General features: G+C 45.9%; 1 protein-coding gene across 2 annotated transcripts in view; it reads right to left on the bottom strand.

Annotated features, from left to right (window-relative positions):
- Positions 1–53: 53 nt before the first annotated feature.
- frem1b (Fras1 related extracellular matrix 1b) overlaps positions 54–18455 on the bottom strand; it is a 56177-nt gene continuing 37775 nt past the window's right edge. Inside the window, exons 24-36 of one of the 2 annotated variants that reach the window (XM_042321998.1) lie at positions 17800–18064; positions 15381–15798; positions 12650–12860; positions 12137–12281; positions 11482–11611; positions 11195–11267; positions 10888–11037; positions 10078–10370; positions 9725–9772; positions 9354–9485; positions 1166–1284; positions 909–994; positions 54–812 (exon numbers count right to left, since the gene is read on the bottom strand). In XM_042321998.1, coding sequence (XP_042177932.1) covers positions 595–812; positions 909–994; positions 1166–1284; positions 9354–9485; positions 9725–9772; positions 10078–10370; positions 10888–11037; positions 11195–11267; positions 11482–11611; positions 12137–12281; positions 12650–12860; positions 15381–15798; positions 17800–18064 — 2288 coding nt within the window. In that variant the 3' untranslated portion in view covers positions 54–594. Of the gene's footprint in view, positions 813–908; positions 995–1165; positions 1285–9275; positions 9486–9724; positions 9773–10077; positions 10371–10887; positions 11038–11194; positions 11268–11481; positions 11612–12136; positions 12282–12649; positions 12861–15380; positions 15799–17799; positions 18065–18455 lie in introns of both variants that reach the window. The other variant, XM_042321996.1, reaches the window with a different exon arrangement.

The following is an 18455-nucleotide window of genomic DNA, read 5'->3' as shown; positions in this document are numbered from 1 at the left end:
ATTTTAATTCAATCCACAAATGTCAATCCACAAATAGCAATGGTGAAAACACATTTTAGAAGATTCAAGGTTTTTATTATGAACAAATTTACAGAGCAGCTTCAAGGTAAACTGTAAATAATGTCAGAGCCCATCTTTTTTTTAGAACTGAAACCTTTCGGTGTTTGAACTGAAGTACAACGTAGTACAATGTAGTACTGCAGTAATTGAGTTCCTAACCCCACCTCCCCAACCCCTAGAATAGCACCCACTTACAGTATATGGCTTATCTTTTGTCTGAAGGGTAATGTAGTTACATTGACATTTTCCTCCACAAAATAACTCCATAGTATATTTGGGTCTCACTTTATTTGGATAGTCCTTTACAGGTGATATTTTGATTCTCAGATGATGAATAAACTCTCTGTCGACATGCAATAACTAGTAGGTTTGCCATGTATCCTTCAACCACCCTGGAAAACCAGCTGACGCTATCAATGATTCAGCTTGTGCTTAGTTACTGTAGTTAAACATCTATAGCACACTACCCCAAATAAAATATTGCCAATATTTGTGTTGGTATTGCCCTTTAAGTGTAGTAATCCACATTCCTTTTCAGTGATTCTGTGCTGGCGATGAGCAAATGTATCTGCGTTCTGGTGCCGTGGTGCAGGTCATGGGTATCCATGTTTTCTGGCTTTGGGCTAACACACATGTGGATCTAGAGGCAGCACTCTCGGGCTGCTGCTCTTGGGCTCGGTCCCTCTTGAGTCTGGAGAATGACAGGGATCTGCCGTCCGTCCAGGTCCAATGTCCCGGGCTGCCTGACAGGCCTGTAAACATATGAAACAAGTATTCAGGAAAAATACAGCTCTGTGTTCTGCTGTAAGATCATTTGCGAACAGAGAATGTAGCAATGTTCCCCTTACCGATCCAAAAGGCCTGTTTCCCAGCAAATTTCCATAACCAAGCCATGTCTTTTTTCGACTGGACACCTGTTAGATTGCTGTCAAACCTTAGAAAGAGCATTAAAAACAGAACATTAGTAGTTAATGCATAGGCGGATCACCTATCCTCCAGAACCAACAGAATGGCTAGAGTCTACTAAAGATATTCCTTATATAGCAGTAGCTTACTACTTTTAACCTAGGCCTATAAGTAGTAGATGTAATGTAGCTCCCCTTACAGTAAGGTGCAGGCCCGTTGAGCACTGCTCCAGCTGGCCACGCCAGGGCTCAGGATGTAGCAGTGCCTCCTGTAGTGGCTCCAACCCGTGGGGCAGGAAGTGCTCACTGACCTCCCAGCCTGGGCCATACAGGGAAGGAAATAAATAATTAATGAATGGATGGATGTTCTAAACAGTGTTGTGTTCGAGACCGATTCAAGACCAGAGCAAATCAAGTCTGCGTCAAGATCGGAGGCGGGGGAGAGACCGAGTCAAGACAGAGACAGGGAGGGTGACAAGGTGTCCGAGACCGAGTCAAGAAAAATGGGTCCAATTCAAGACCACAATTGCAATTTTGCCAAATCACCACCGTAATAAGAGTTCAAATGTCCAGTTTTTCTGTGTTCATATTTCAGAACAACATATGGATTCTCTAGACATTCAGAATAGTTAAAAATGCATATGGAGGGTAAATAGAGCCACTCTACAAACTAACCCAAACACAGAGGTGAACAAGGTGCTTTCTACACCTTCAGAGAAGGGCTAAGGATTTATACAATAATTCTTATAATAATATACAAATTATGATAACTATATTGTCATTTTCAATGATGTTCTGATTTAATCTCTTCGGTTTTTGTTGGTTTAGGGTTAACATTCTCTATTGTACTACATGATTGATAGATCGTAATACATCCACTACACTACTTTGATACGCATCAGTGTATGCAGTGCCCACTGAAAAAAAAGGTGTGTATACGATTTATACCTTCATATACCCTCCACTACAGCTGTATAGTGGAGGGTATACGCAGGTATAAATCGTATACCCACTTTTTTTTCCAGTGGGCACTGCATATACTGATGCGTATCAAAGTAGTGTAGTGGATGTATTACGATTGATCAATTATGTTGTACAATAGAGAAAGCATGTACAAAGTAGCCTACACAATTGCCATTTGTGTTTTAGAAAAAGTTCACCGCTACATGAATGCGCTGGTATTACGGTTGCTGTCCTTCCAGAAACACAAACCTGTCACACACTGAAGGCCTATAGGTTCACCACTGAGCAAACATGTCTATAATAGATATCAAGGCTGTTAAAATATTCATGTTTCAAGAAAGAAGTGTACATATTTGGCCTGGTAAAGCGGTTTTATGCGCTGACTGAATGGAAGCTGATAATTATAGTTTTTTTACTCTGCTGCTCGGCAAGAAATTCTGAATCCTCATTGTCTGAGACCAAGTACAAATGTATCAGACACAGAGACAAGACCGAGACACTCAATATGTGGTCTCAAGACTGACCTACATAGTGTAGTTATAATCAAATAAACTATTCCTAAGACTCTTCTGGGCTTTGAGATTGCCAATCAGTTCGTGTGTGTCCATCCAAAACATCCAACCAATGTTCCCTCAATTTTTTTCGGGCACTGAGCAAATTTCAGGTCTACTGAGTGCAAACTTGACAATTGTGAAAATTCTGGGCAAGTTCCAGCGCACGTTTACTGTGAACACTGAGTCTGTACCTGCTTTAAGTTACAGTTTTAACAGTGGCCATGAAGGCAACTGTAGCTATTTGATCATAATGTAGGCCTACCAGAGTGGCCTTCCATCAAAAACAATGGGGAAAATGCATCCCATAACATTTTAACATGGAAATAGCTGTTCTATCGTTCAGCCTACAGTAGCAGCCAATATGTGGTGTTCAACGTACGCTTGATATTAACCTGTTTATCAACTTGTCCTTCAGACAAGGTGACTGAAAATGTTGTTGTGTTGTTTGATGCAAGAAACCACTTTACAAAATAAAAGGTGTCTAGAAATGTACACGTTTTGTGCTCTTGTAGAAAGCAATCAGTCCTCTATTGCTGACTACAAATGATCTATAACTGGGCTAATAACTCACTAACTAGCAAAGGATATGATTTTTATTTGTGCATACGTGGCTACATGCAGCTCTTGCTATGATTTCAAAACAAATCAAATCAAATTTTATTTGTCACATGCGCCGAATACAACAGGTGTAGTAGACCTTACAGTGAGATGCTTACTTACAAGCCCTTAAACAACAACGCAGTTTTAAGAAAATACAACAACAAAAAAGAAAGAGATACAAATAACTGATAATTAAAGAGCAACAGTAAATAACAATAGTGGGGCTATATACAGGGGGTACCGGTACAGAGTCAATGTCAATGTGCGGGGGCACCGGTGTATACATAATAACAGAGAGTAGCAGCAGCGTTCCAGAGAGGTGATGAGCTGTTCAGGTGTCTTATGGCTTGGGGGTAGAAGCTATTTAGGAGCCTCTTGGACTTAGACGTGGCGCTCCGGTACCGCTTGCAGTGAAAACAGTCTATGACTTGGGTGGCTGGAGTCTTTGACAATTTTTAGGGCCTTCCTCTGACACGGCCTGGTATAGAGGTCCTGGATGGCAGGAAGCTTGGCCCCGGTGATGTACTGGGCCGTACGCATTACCCTCTGTGGTGCCTTGCGGTAGAGGCCGAGCAGTTGCCATACCAGGCAGTGATGCAACCCGTCAGGATGCTCTTGATGGTGCAGCTGTACAACCCTTTGAGGATCTGAGGACCCATGCCAAATCTTTTCAGTCTCCTGAAGGGGAATAGGTTTTGTCATGCCCTCTTCACAACTGTCTTGGTGTGCTTGGACCATGTTAGTTTGTTGGTGATGTGGACGCCAATTGAACTTGAAGCTCTCAACCTGCTCCACTACAGCCCATCGATGAGAATGGGGGCGTGCTCGGTCCTCCTTTTCCTGTAGTCCACAATCCTCTTCTTTGTCTTGATCGTGTTGAGGGAGAGTTTGTTGTCCTTGCACCACACAGTCTCATTGTTGTCAGTGATCAGGCCTACCACTGTTGTGTCATCAGCAAACTTAACGATGGTGTTGGAGTTGCCTGGCCGTGCAGTCACAAGTGAACAGGGAGTACAGGAAGGGACTAAGCATGCACCCCTGAGGAGCCCCTGTGTTGAGGATCAGCATGGCAGATGTGTTGTTACCTACCCTTAGCACCTGGGGGTGACCCATCAGGAAGTCCAGGAACCAGTTGCAGAGGGAGGTGTTTATTGTTGAGCTTTGAGGGCACTATGGTGTTGAACGCTGAGCTGTAGTCAATGAATAGCATTCTCACATAGGTGTTCCTTTTTTCCAGGTGGGAAAGGGCAGTGTGGAGTGCAATAGAGATTGCATCATATGTGGATCCGTTGGGGCGGTATGCAAATTGGAGTGGGTCTAGGGTTTCTGGGATAATGGTGTTGATGTGAGCCATTACCATCTTTTCAAAGCACTTCATGGCTGCAGACGTGAGTGCTATGGGTTGGTAGTCATTTAGGCAGGTTACCTTAGTGATCTTGGGCACAGGGACTATGGTGGTCTGCTTGAAATATGTTGGTATTACAGACTCGGACAGGGAGAGGTTGAAAATATCAGTGAAGACACTTGCCAGTTGGTAAGCGCATGCTCAGAGTACACGTCCTGGTAATCCATCTGGCTCCTGTGAATGTTGACCTGTTTAAAGGTCTTACTCACATTGGCTACGGAGAGCGTGATCACACAGTCGTCTGGAACAGCTGATGATCTCATGCATGCTTCACTGTTATTTGCCTCGAAGCAAGCATAGAAGTAGTTTAGCTTGTCTGGTAGGCTCGTGTCACTGGGCAGCTCGCGGCTGTGCTTCCCTCCGACGAGCGTTGGAACTGGTGTAGTACGATTCAATCTTAGTCCTGTATTGACGCTTTGCCTGTTTGATGGTTCGTCGGAGGGCATAGGGGATTTCTTATAAGCGTCCGGGTTAGAGTCTCGTTCCTTGAAATCAGAAGCTCTACCCTTTAGCTCAGTGCGGATGTTGCCTGTAATCCATGGCTTCTGGTTGGGGTATGTACGTACGGTCACTGTGGGGACGACGTCATTGATGCAGTCACTGATGAAGTCAGTGACTGATGTGGTGTACTCCTCAATGCCATCGGAAGAATCCCAGAACATATTCCAATCTGTGCTAGCAAAACAGTCCTGTGGCTTAGCACCTGCATCATCAGACCACTTCCTTATTGAGTGAGTCAATGGTACTTCCTACTTTAGTTTTTGCTTGTAAGTAGGAATCAGGAGGATAGAGTTATGGTCAGATTTGCCAAATGGAGGATGAGGGAGAGCTTTGTACGCATCTCTGAGTGTGAAGTAAAGGTGGTCTAAAGGTGGTCTTTTTTTTCCCCTCTGGTTGCACGACCACCAGGAGCGCCGCCTCTGGATGATAATTTTCTTGTTTGCGTATGGCCTTATACAGCTCGTTGAGTGCTGTTTTAGTGCCAGCATCGGTTTGTGGTGGTAAATATATAGCTACGAAAAATATAGATGAAAACTCTCTTAGTAAATAGTGTGGTCTACAGCTTATCATGAGATACAGCTTACCTCGAGACTTCCTTAATATTCGATTTCGTGCACCAGCTGTTATTTACAAATAGACACAGACCGCCACCCCATGTCTTACCGGAGTCAGCTGTTCTATCTTGCTGATTCACCAAAAACCCAGCCAGCTGTATGCTATACATGTCATCGTTCAGCCACGACTCTGTGAAACATAAGACATTACAGTTCTTAATGTCCGGTTGGTACGATAGGCTTGATCGGAACTCATCCATTTTATTATCCAATGATTGCACGTTGGCTAATAGGACTGATGGTAGAGGGGGATTACTCACTCGCAGTCGGATCCTTACAAGGCACCCCGACCTACGTCCCCGATATCTCCATCTCTTCTTCATACGAATGACGGGATTTGGGTCTTGTCGGGTGTCTGAAGTAAATTTTTAGCTTCCGACTTGTTAAAGAAAAAAAAATCTCCGTCCAGTACGAGGTGAGTAATCGCTATCCTGATATCCAGAAGCTCTTTTCAGTCATAAGAGACAGTGGCAGAAACATTATGCACAAAATAAGTTCCAAATGACGTGGAAAAACACACACAATAGGTTAGGAGCCCGTAAAACGTCAGCCATCTCCTCCGGCGCCGTCTATCCATCTATCAGTAGCGGTGCGTGGGTAAAATTACTGGGGAAGCCAAGCCCTCCACCCCGCCAAATAAAAGCCATATTACAACCTGTGTTGTGATAATTGCGTTGTTTGCTCTAAAAAACGGTTCATTCATATGCTTTGCGACCGTGATATATAAGCCTAAAGGCCGAGACAATAAGAAGACACAGTGGCAGAATACATTAAACCACACCTTTTGTTTTGTCACAAAACCCGGATAGCGACCTCTGTCCAGTGAAGTCAACAAAGCATATTGCATGTACAGTAACAGACAGTTACATGACCTACAGCAGGGTCAAGCAAGTTAATGTTTCCCACATTTTCGGACCCCTAAACAACTATTGATTTAAAACCACAGAGGGTAACCGCAAGTCGCAAAGAAAACAAGAGCCGCCACCACTATTCCAGCGCCATTTCAACATTATCAAATCACCTCAGCTTAGTCCAACACAGTGACAAATTAAAAGATACCAAAAACTATTTAGTCCAATCAACGTAAGCTAAATATTATGTGGCTGTCCAGGTTCTGATTTCTCTGTGTGTGTGTGTGTGTGTGTGTGTGTGTGTGTGTGTGTGTGTGTGTGTGTGTGTGTGTGTGTGTGTGTGTGTGTGTGTGTGTGTGTGTGTGTGTGTGTGTGTGTGTGTGTGCATTCGTGCAAGTAGAAAAACATGTTGACTCACCCTACCTGTAGAGAAAAGCCAATGCCATCCTCCTCTCTTTCATGTTGATGAAATGGTCTATCACTCTGTCAAACACTACACACTTTTATTTTTTGTTGTCCTTGGCTACCTGGTTAAAATGTTTGCTCTCTAGCATAAATTCCATTCATAGGCAACCTTAGCTAGTTAACATTAGCCTTCTACATCTAGCTACATATTAAACTTCCATCCTCCCAGTGTATGAGTGCATGAATTAATGGTTGGATCAGAATTGATGTTATCATCATTGTCCAGTACGGAGAATTAAGTAAAACCGTGAGTCCAAATCCCTATCTCCATCCATGGCTAATTTAGGAAAGAGACAATAGCTACAACAAGATGCAACAATTCAAGTTTTTCTGTCAATGACGTATGCTCTCAATAGGATTTGATAGGAGTGATGCCAAATCCAAGCTGGCTTCCCTTGACACTTTTTTTAGGTGCTCCAGGACCATTCACAGTTGCGCTCGCTTAGTTTAGTTCAATGTTGATTGGCTCATTTTGCCTACTTTTTTTGGTCAAGGGAGGCCAGATGCTTGCTGGCTTCCCTTGCGTTCAATGCTAGGGGCGGCAACAATGTCATACTCATTTGGACCAGACAACATCAGATAGATGGCCTACACGTAGAGAGACAGAGGGGGGCGCTGTTTTGCTCGCTCGGATGCTTTCTCCTGTGAGATCTCTTGCGAATTGAAGGAAAATGATGAAACAGAGAGATGAAAGAAATGATTTAATGTTTAAAAAAAGTAATTATTGGTCAAAAAATTTTGGGAAGCCTGGCTTCCCTTGGCATTCATGAATACACACCACTGCCAATACATGATTACCGCATATTGGCTTTACATGAATTGCCCTGCCAATGCATTGTTGTTCAGGCCATTTTAAAACATAAATATTTCCAATTTGAGGTAGGCTATATGATTACACTAGTAATATATCCGTTATTGTACACAGCTGAGTGAGAATACATTTAAATCATTTGCTTTTTGTTTTATTGGGCTGATGGTGCCTGCATCAGATGGTCAGTCTCAGAGCAGCAGACTGAGGGTCCGTCTCTCAAAGTCCTTCCGCTCTCCCTTTCCTCCACTGACACTGACCAAAAAGGGGCACAGTCTTCCAGCTGATGGCAAAAGTCGAGTCACACCGCATTACTTTTGCCTCATGCACAAATTCACGTCGTTACTCACATGAACAGAGAAAGTGAAATATTCCTCGATATTAAAAATGACCCAAGCTGCTAATAACAACAACGTAAGCCTATAGATACACTTTCCTACTCATTCTTTACTGCTGCACTGCTTGTTGTAGCGCTGAGTGGAAATAGGAAGAGTGTGCGTTTTATGGCTTATGAAAGTGTTGAAATACAAAGTGTTGACAGTGCTGAGTAAGAACTTAAACATGAACTCACTCATAAAAACAGCAGCTCTTTGCTGTATTCTTTGACAGTCTCTCTCTAGTCATGGTTTTAAACGTTTCAAAATCTCACAGTATCAACTTCGCTGTAGCTTTCTTTTATGCCTGCTACTTTATTGCAGACACGGTAATCTGAGCCATCCGATTGGCCAGCGGTAAACCTAAAGTGCACCTGATTTGCTCTCTGGGTGCTGCGCGAAGGAAGAGTTTGAACCTTCAGACACATGAAATTGTTCAAAATGGCAACCGTTCACATATCCGGTTCGCAGGGCCAGGGCCAGGGCCAGGGTCAGGGCCAGGGTCAGGGCCAGGGTCAGGGCCAGGGTCAGGGCCAGGGTCAGGGCCAGGGCCAGGGGGCCAGGGTCAGGGTCCAGGGCCAGGGTCAGGGCCAGGCCAGGGTCAGGGGGTCAGGGCCAGGGCCAGGGCCAGGGTCAGGGCCAGGGTCAGGGTCAGGGCCAGGGTCAGGGCCAGGGCCAGGGCCAGGGCCAGGGTCAGGGCCAGGGTCAGGGCCAGGGTCAGGGCCAGGGCCAGGGCCAGGGTCAGGGCCAGGGCCAGGGCCAGGGTCAGGGCCAGGGTCAGGGCCAGGGCCAGGGTCAGGGCCAGGGTCAGGGCCAGGGTCAGGGTCAGGGTCAGGGCCAGGGTCAGGGCCAGGGCCAGGGCCAGGGCCAGGGTCAGGGCCAGGGCCAGGGCAGCTGACTTGGGTGCACCTACCGTCAGCAGCCTGAGAAAAATTGTTCAAAAAATAGGAACACAATGCTTTATCGTTGTTTTTTAACTGAAATGTTTGGCGATCGACTAGGAATGCCTTGAAATACGATCGACCAGGTTGGGTGACCACTGCTCTAGAAAGTTGAGTGAAGTTCAATCTTGTGCTTCTCTCTGTGGGCTAATATTTCTGCCCAGAAGTCCTGGGGAGCTGCATGGCAGGACTAGTACCCCACTAGCTCCCATTTAGTTAAAACAATGCCCTCACCTTGCGCTGGCGACCAGCCCTGTGTTGTTTGGGCGAGGGTACAGGGGCATCATCCTGGGGGGCATCCCCCACCCTCACCTCATGGAGGAACTCCCTGTGGCCAGACCAGCTCCAGATGGGGATCACCTGGAGGTCCGGGTGCACCTGGGGGATGGGCTCTGGAATCGGCAGCCTCCTTTCCTCTAGTCTCAGTGGGGTGAGTGCATGGAACTAGTGGAGAGTGGGGACACAATAAAATGTGACACATATATACAGTCAACTCCCTGATAAATGCAACAGCTTGACCCTGTTTGTGGCAATGAGAACTAAACCAGAGCACGCCGTTATCATGAGAAATTCAAAACAATGTTCAGACATTTGGACTGGAAAGGTATATTGCGCTTATCAGGAGTCGACTGACCGCTCTCCTTCCAAAGTTGTGAGGTTTACAGTATATGGAAAAGTCTTACCGTCCAGACTTTCTCTTCACTCTTTCTCCTGACACCTGAATGAAGGACCTAGAATCACAGAGGAGAAACATAGCTGACATGCAGTATAGATGCTGGCACTATTCATAAAACCACTAGGTTGAATTTGACATATTCCCTCCAGGAGAAATTCCACAACCAATCAATAGTAAATGGCAAGTTTACGCCTGGCTTCGAAAACTCTCTTCCGCAGACATCATTTGAATATCAATAAACTGCCAAAAAGCTTCACATCAGTTTCTCAAAAAATAAATGCTTAAAGTCAACATTGTGTTGTTGATTGTAATCGTTGTGCTGGGCTCCAATCAAGTACTTGGTGAAACTCGGAGGCTCACCGTGCGACTGTTGCTATTACTGTTGCTGTTGCCCTGCAGTCTGAGTTGTCTGGTGGCCTGGCTGTGAAACGGAGTAGCCTGATCCTGGGGCTCCCCCTCTCCATCCCCATAGTCAAGGAAGGGCCTCCGGTTGGGCACGTCCCCCCTTGGTGGATGGGGGCGGCCCTCCCACAGCAGGTCTGTTTCAATGTCAGTGACGTGCTCCTCTAGCTGTGGGGACTGGGGGACGTGAGCGGTTGAAGGTACTCCTTTTTCATCTGCCTCAGCCCTCAGGTCCTCTGGGTCGCACATTCCTGTAGAAAGAGAATGCGAGACAGAGCGATAGCGAAACCAGGGTCATGTTCATTAGGGCACACAACGGAAAACATTTCAAACTGTTTTGCAGTGGAAAATAAAAATGAGCGTTTCTTCTTGGACAATTCCACGTAGTTCCTTCCTGTTTCAGTCTGCTTTCTTCCGTTCGGTGCTTAATGAACATGACCCTGGGTTATGTCCAGTAAAGTACAACGAGAGAGGAAGCAGTTTGGAACAGAAAATTACACATTTGTGAACTTATTGGGCACATTCAGGTCGGGCCTCCTTGTCATAAAGTCTTGTGGCACGCTGACGCCCCACGCTCGAATCCCAGACATCACACTTGCATGACATTTAAACACCACTCTGCATCAGTATATCAAATGTCCCAATTAACCATAGGCAACATGCACCCTCTGCTGCCTAGGAAGGCTTACAGCAAGTCTGAGTACAGAGCATCAGAACGCAGCCCTCAATTGTATTATATAACCAATCACTGAATCATTCTTAACTCGCCTCCTCTAGGATCCACTATCTCCACACTGGCTGAGTTCCTCTGACCCAGAACAGTGTTCTTGGGGCCATTCAGAATCACAGTGAACGTCTCATGGTTTTCTTCCAGGCCGTCGTCTTTCAGGTAAATGTTCCAGGTCTTCACGCTGACTCCTAATCAGTCATACAGGGAGAGAGAAGAGGAGGTAGCCATATCAACTAATAACATTATTATAGGTATATCAACTAACCCCCGCCCCCCCACACACACACACACACACACACACACAGGAGCAGGGTTGGCCACTCTTTGATGTGGATCATCACAGACCTGGATCAAACTGGATCAGACTGGCCGTGCTGTGGGTGAAATCTTTCCCCACCTTGGCAGTACCATCTTCCACCTGAAAACAGAGAAAGAGGGGTTGACATTCTTCGACTTAGATTCAAGTCCCATTCAATTCAACGTATACAACTGTGCCACCAGACATTGTTTTTCAAGGTCAATTCAATATGAGTGAGTAGGACTGGTAACCCTTGACCCTAGCTGCTCTAGTCCACAGCTTGGCTGTTCAGTTGACTGGTGTGAGTTGTGTTCAGGATACCACTCTACTGCACCTGAATAGCAATGTAGGCCGGGTCCATGCTTTTCCCACTGCGCGTCAGCTGCACCTGCAGCATGCCTGCGTTCTCACACACCCGGTAACACATAGCCGACAGCTCCACCCGAGACCACGTCAGCTGCAGTCTGCAAGACAGGCCACAGGTGCGGTCAATAGTGAACAGGAGAGGTCAAGCGTGGCTAGACTCCTCTTTATTTTTATCCTCGTTCCATCTGTATGTGCTTCAGCCAACTCTGAGTATCATTGTCATACCATTGACAATACAGTACGTACAGACCTGGGAACAGTTTCTTTTTTTACATGGCATCAGTCATGACATTTGGGGAGATTCTAAGCTGTGTGTGAATCGGTCTATTGTACCCACTATAACTGTGCACAGAAAGTGCCCACCTTCAAATGTATCTATGTAGTATAAAGCAGTGTCTCTCAACCTCTTTTGTATCGTGAACTGCTTACTTACCAGCCCTTTCCCAACAATGCAGAATTAAAAAGTATGAAAATATTTGATTATATATATTTTTTTTTACAAATTATATCGCAATAAAATAACAATAACGAGGCTATATACACGAAGTACCTGTACCGAGTCTATGTGCAGGGATACGTTGTAGTTGAGGTAATACTGTATGTACCAATGGAATAAAGCCTACATTTCAGGCAGCATGGTGTTTCCCGCGGGGTCAGTGACACGGAACTCAAAGCTGTCCCCTGTCACCTCCATGTCGGTGGGGATGACATAGAGCACGGCGCGCTGCTCCAAATCCCTCTGGGTGAAGCGTCCTTTGATGTACGCCCCTAGGCAAACACAAAGAACGGGGGAAAAGCTGTCACCACACTACTATAACCCTGATGTATTCACTACTACTCGAGCTCATTTCCTGTGAGGTACTGTACTTTCAAATGGCACCAAGACGTGCTTTGTATCCACAAGACTGTAACATGTACTATACCCCTTTCTTGAAGGTACAATCTAGATATTTGACTGAACATACAGTATCCTCAAAACCTACCACCTCTCACTCAACATACCCAGGTAAGTATATTAAGTTCATTTCAAGTGATTTTTTTTTTTTTTAAATGTAATCACCAAAAATTGAAGTAATTAATCTAATTTCCCCTCTGTTTATCTATAAAGTTGATACAATTCGAAGAAAAGGAGCTACCGGTGAGGGAGTTCTCTAGGTAGCCAAAGTGAGGCGGCCGTGTGATGGTGAACTCCAGTTCCTGGGCGGGACTGTCGGGGTCAGAGGCCTGGAGGTCACGTGACGTGATGTAGATGCCTTGCTTGTCCCCTGGTCCCCCTGAGAGGTTCTCCACTGTACTGGGGATCCTCTTGCTCACCAGGCTGGGGGGATTCCTGTCCACATGCTCCACCTAGAGGTGGACAAGGTCGTGCTCATTAGCAGAGAGAACAGTCTATGACTTGGGTGGCTGGAGTCTTTGACAATTTCTAGGGCCTTCCTCTGACAGGCCTGGTATAGTCCTGGATGGCAGGATGTACTGGGTGATGTACTGGGCCGTACGAACTACCTTCTGTAGCTCCTTGCGGTCAGATGCCGAGCAGATGCCATACCAAGCAGTGATACAGCCAGTCAAGGTGCTCTAAATGGTGCAGCTGTAAGAACCTTTTGAGGATCTGAGGGCCCATACCAAATCTTTTTTTCAGCCAATACTGGTCCTGGAGACCCACATGTTGCGCAGGCTTTTGTTCCTGCCCAGCACTAACAAACACAACTGATTAAACTGATCAAGGTCTTGGTGATCAGCTGGTTAGTTGAATCAAGTGTGTTAGAGGTGGGCTGGAACAAAAACCTGCACACCGTGTGGGTCTCCATGTCCAGTGATAGTGACCACAGTAAATCTACTGTCACCCGCACTTCTATCAATAGGCCAGAAGAGGGTGCTCTGATTACGTCTCATGACAAATTGACCGTTTGGTAATTGAGTATCTTAATTCCACTGTAGGAGACAGCAAGTCTTCATAGATGCAATTACTTAAAATAAGCGTATTGTGTTCTGGTACATTATTTTTTGTAAAACATCAGACGGAAAAAATTATGACATTGCTTGGCCCAAATAAAGTCCTCTCTGATTGCATACAGAGAAGAATTGTAGAGAAATAAGGGCTAAAATATTTAAGGGTATAAGTGATAGTGCATGATAACAACTTGTGTAAATAACTATCTGTACTATAGCCTCGGAGGTCCTCCACTTGTGAGGTCTGTTGTAGATATTATTCATGATGCTAGTGCCACTGTACTGAACGCAGAGTACAGTCTTAACGGGGCCAGAGGTTGAGCAGTTAGAGGAGCGGACCTGCGTTGTTTAGCTCACGGTGGCTTAGCGCAGGTCTAGCCAAGTGACAGACAGAGAGTTTCGCTAGACCGAAGGGGACATTTGCTGGCCAGGCTGCCTCACCTGTGCCTGCCTACGACCCCCACCCACACCCACACACACTGAGGCCCAGGGCAGGGTGGGCTGGCCAGCAGGTTATCCGCCTGGTTGACCGGGTTCAGCTCTAGAATATGTGAGTGCGTGGCGGGCCACAGGAGAGGGGAGGCACGAGGAACACAGTGTCACAGCAGCAGCCTCATCCACCTGGCCACAACAGCCCAGCAGGCTGACAGTTTAGTATGCAATACTGTAGGGAGGCCTGGGTTAACTCTCTCCTCTCTCCCTGTCTGCGTGAATACCACCACAAAGATAGCTCATGGTGAAATCATTGCTTCTGGGAAGAAGAAAATACATGATTGGTAATTTGGATATTATTCATCTTTCCATCCCTTTATTTCCCTAACATTTTATTCTCCCTTTTAAACTTTATTTCCGTTGCAAATGAAAGACGCAAACGTTTAGTACATCTGCGTACTGTATGTCTGGTGACACTGTATGCTTAGAAGCTGGGGTTCATATTCACAACGCGTCTGAGAGTAGGAATGCTGATCTAGGATCAGGTCCTTCATGTCCATATACACTGAGTGTACAGAAACACTGTGCAAGAACACTTTCCTAATATTGATTTGCACCCCCCTTTCGCCCTCAGAACAGCCTCAATTCATCGGGGCATGGACTCTACAAGGCGTCGAAAGCGTTCCACAGGAAGCCATGTTGACTCCAATGCCTCCCACAGATGTGTCAAGTTTTCTGGATGTCCTTTGCGTGGTGGACCATTCTTGATACACAAGGGAAACTGTTGAGCGTGTAAAACCCAGCAGCGTTGCAGTTCTTGACACACTCAAACCAGTGCGCCTGTCACCTACTACCATACCCCATTCAAAAGGCACTTAGATGTTTTGTGTTGCCCATTCACCCTCTGAATGGTACACATACACAATCCATGTCTCAAATGTCTCAAGGCTTGAAGAGCCTTCTTTAACAAGTCTCCTCCCCTTCATCTACACTGATTGAAGTGGATTTAACAAGTGACACCAATAAGTAGCTTTCACCTGGATTCCCCTGGTCAGTCTGTCATGGAAAGTGTTCCTGATGTTTTGTACACTCAGTGTATATTATAGCAAGGTTAATTTCTGCTTGTACACATTCACAGCTGAAAGCTGAGTTACAGTACACAGACAAAAAGGAAATCAAAATGAAAAGATCTTAGGGGAAAATTAAGAGTTGATTAAAGCCGTTCGGGACTGGAGTGAGGGAGGAAGCATTGTATAATAAGGATCTAAAAGGTGTAACTGGTCCTAGATCAGCGCTTATATTCGGAGACACTTTCAACTTTTTAGATTTTAGATTTATTTTACTAATTGGTCTTTTTACCAGTCAAATCAGATCTTTCTTCAGAGCTGATCTGATTTGTCAAAAGACCAATAAGTGAAAAAAAAGATCAGAATTACGTCCCTGTCATACAAGATTTGCCGAAGTATAAAAACCAGTAAAGCCCACCTGTATTGTGAAGACCAGCGGCTTCTCCTTCAGCTGTCCATACTCCAGGTATCCTCTGTTAGTACCATCAGACGGCATCAGACTAAACCTGTCAATCTGGGCCAGGCTGCCCTGGTAGTGCTGGTAAGCCAGGTCCATGTTGTTGATATCAGTCTGGGTAAAACGGGGTAATGTCAGTGGGTACCCCTTGAGGAGCAGCTTGCCGTACTGTGGGGGCTGGGTGAGGGCATAGGTCAGGTTCCCCACAGCAGTATCTGGGTCGGTGAGCTCCAGGTGGTCTGGTGTGATGGACTTCATCGCTCCCTCTGTCAGTTGGAGGCCGGTATTGCGGTTGAGGGACGGCGGGATCCGGTCACTGTGTTCTATGGTGAAGTGCAGGGAGCCGCTGCGGGAGCTGATGCCGTTGGTGACGACGAAGCTGTGGGGAGGAAATGGAAAAGTGGATGGATGAAGTTTGGTTATTGGCATGTAGTTAGGCGTATAAATGTATATAGGCACGTAGTTGGGTTTTGTGGTTTTGCTGTGGGCTGCTGCGGTGACTTGTCCATTAAAACACAGGAGACAGAGGTACAGTTCAAAGGGCAGATGCCAACTCGTGGACAGCTTGTATAACAGCAAAAGATGGATGGGGAAAGTGTGCAAATTTAATAAGTAATCGGGCCATTTTTTGCATGATGCCACTGGCAAACACGATCTGTATGATAGAAAGTAATTAGCTATAGAATTGAAAAATAATCTCAGTGATCTAAAAACATAAAATTCATCACATTATTCGCCGATGAGGCTAGCTTTATTACAGATCCAATTTAAAAAGGCAATAAGTCAATCATAAGGGCCCCTTTCCCATTTTCAAGCTGGTTGAGTCTTGTTGTGTGCTCACAGACTGGTCCATGGCTCACCACATGCTACAGTGACAATGTACTGGAGCTGAAATGGGGACAGTGGTTTGTGTGTGTGTGTGGACAGATTTTAGCCCTCGTTCAACCCTCTGCCAAGTCAATCTGCCTCTCACACACACAGCCCTGCAGCTGAGAACTGCCCTAGGCTCCAGCAGCCACCACGAACAACACACTGGCCACCACACACACACACACACACACACCCAGGTCCCCCTCTCTAAGCCAAACCGGTGCAACATCTGCCATCTCCACCATCCCATATTTGCTAGGTAATTGTTCCCAGAGATGCCTGTCTGTACTCTGTACACTCTTTTTCTGGCCGCCATGGCAACCGATGCCAGCCGGCATTATCATTCTCCTAATAATGCCCATTCATCATCCGCTGTCACGGTGACCAGAAGAGGGGGGCATAGAAAACACCTTCTGCCTGGGGCCTGGGCCAGGCCCCTGCTCTGACGCACAGGTGTGTGCTCAGGTGTGGCCCCATCTGAGGCGCCAACCGCTGCCATCACACACTGCCACCAGTCCCCCTCCAAATGGAACATTCTGTATCACACACCAATACAGCGTGCGCTCATACGCATAGGTTTGACCAGAACCAAGTAGAACCCAGTAGAAATAGTCACAGTTAAATAGATGGATGCTTTGGATATAAAGATGTGGTTAGTTTGTATTTGAGTGCTGAGAAGCGGGTAGATAACATGCCTGATTGCTCTATTGGGTTCAATGTGTCAGTTAAGAAATACCAGTACTGCTGCCCCATGCTGGACGGCTATCACCTCCCTCTTTGGCAGAGAGCATTGGCAGAGTGTGTGCCCCCACTAAAGCGCTCCCCCCTCTCATCTCCTCTCAACCTCGGCTGGCTTGGCTGCAGAAAGGCTCCTGGCTCCAAGCTGACCCTGAGGTGAAACACAGCCAGGCTCTCTCTCTCTCTATGAGTGTGTGTTTGTGTGTGCCAGGCTTCTGGGTGACAAACCAGCGTCCTCAGACACACCAGGGACGGAGAGGAGAGCAGACAGAGGAGAGGACAGGTCAGCCATACGCCCCCCATCTCTCTCTCCACCCAAGCCTCCTGCCAAATTGGCTGGAAGAGGCACATAACATACTGTAGCAGAGCTCTCATCTCTTCACACTTTTCATTTTTTTTGCTGAACTTCTTTTGATGCTCAAATACTCCGTCCGAATTTGTGTGATACATTTTGGGCAGGCACTAAAAATCTTTCTTATTCAGTTAAAATCAACAGACATTTTATGCCATATTTTTTTTAGTCAAAAGGAGATATTATTATTTTATTGTTATCAAACATAATTGTGCCTGAAATTTGAGCCAGACACACATCCAATTAAATCTGAATGAACAGGAAAGGTTTAAATTCAATCATCCAATATTCCACTAACGTGTCAGTCTGAAGAAAATGGACAATACATTTCAAGAAATGTTTGTATCTGCCCCTAAGTCTTGCATGTCCAACAAAAAAAATTACAAAATGAAATAAAATACCACAATGTGTTAGTCTGACCTGAAGGAGTCCTGCTCAGCCGTGTGACTGTTGTCATGGGTGTAACACACACGCTGGGCCGCCACGTCCAGCTGGGAGAAGCTGAGGAACGGCATTCCAGGACGCTGGACGGCGTGGACGTGTCCGTGTTTGGGCGGGACGGACACGGTGTAGAGCATCTCCCCCGGTCTGGCAGCCCCGTCCGTAGCCAGTAGGATGTCTGTGGTCAGGATGAGCCGCTCTCCCTCCATCAGGGTGACCGGCCTGGTGACCAGCACTATGTCACCTGGACACAGGAGAATCATCATTTAGGTCAAGCAATAGCAGTTTTTTGCATCTATTATACTGTTAAATGTATCAAGGCTTCATTTTTGACTTTGAGTTTAAAAATCGATAAAAAAGTGTATTATAAACATCAAATAAAGCATGTTAGTGCCTGATATCAGGGACTGTCAGCTTATCTTAGTTGCACTTGCTTCGATAGGCCAGCACAATATGAACTGCACCAAAAACCTGTACGAATGGTATGTTTTCAATAATAGCCTGGCAGTGACTTGAACAAGCAATGATGACGACGACACAACAACAAGAGAACCGCAGAGGCAACCAAAACTCTACGTCTGTTCACTCCCTACATCCTTCAATTATTCACATTCCGAGGTGGCTCTTCCTGCGGT

The sequence above is a fragment of the Oncorhynchus tshawytscha genome, linkage group LG05 (genome assembly GCF_018296145.1).
Source record: "Oncorhynchus tshawytscha isolate Ot180627B linkage group LG05, Otsh_v2.0, whole genome shotgun sequence".
NCBI lineage: Eukaryota > Metazoa > Chordata > Actinopteri > Salmoniformes > Salmonidae > Oncorhynchus > Oncorhynchus tshawytscha.
The sequence above is the reverse complement of the archived record's forward strand: the minus strand, read 5'-3'. Positions and strand labels throughout refer to the sequence as shown.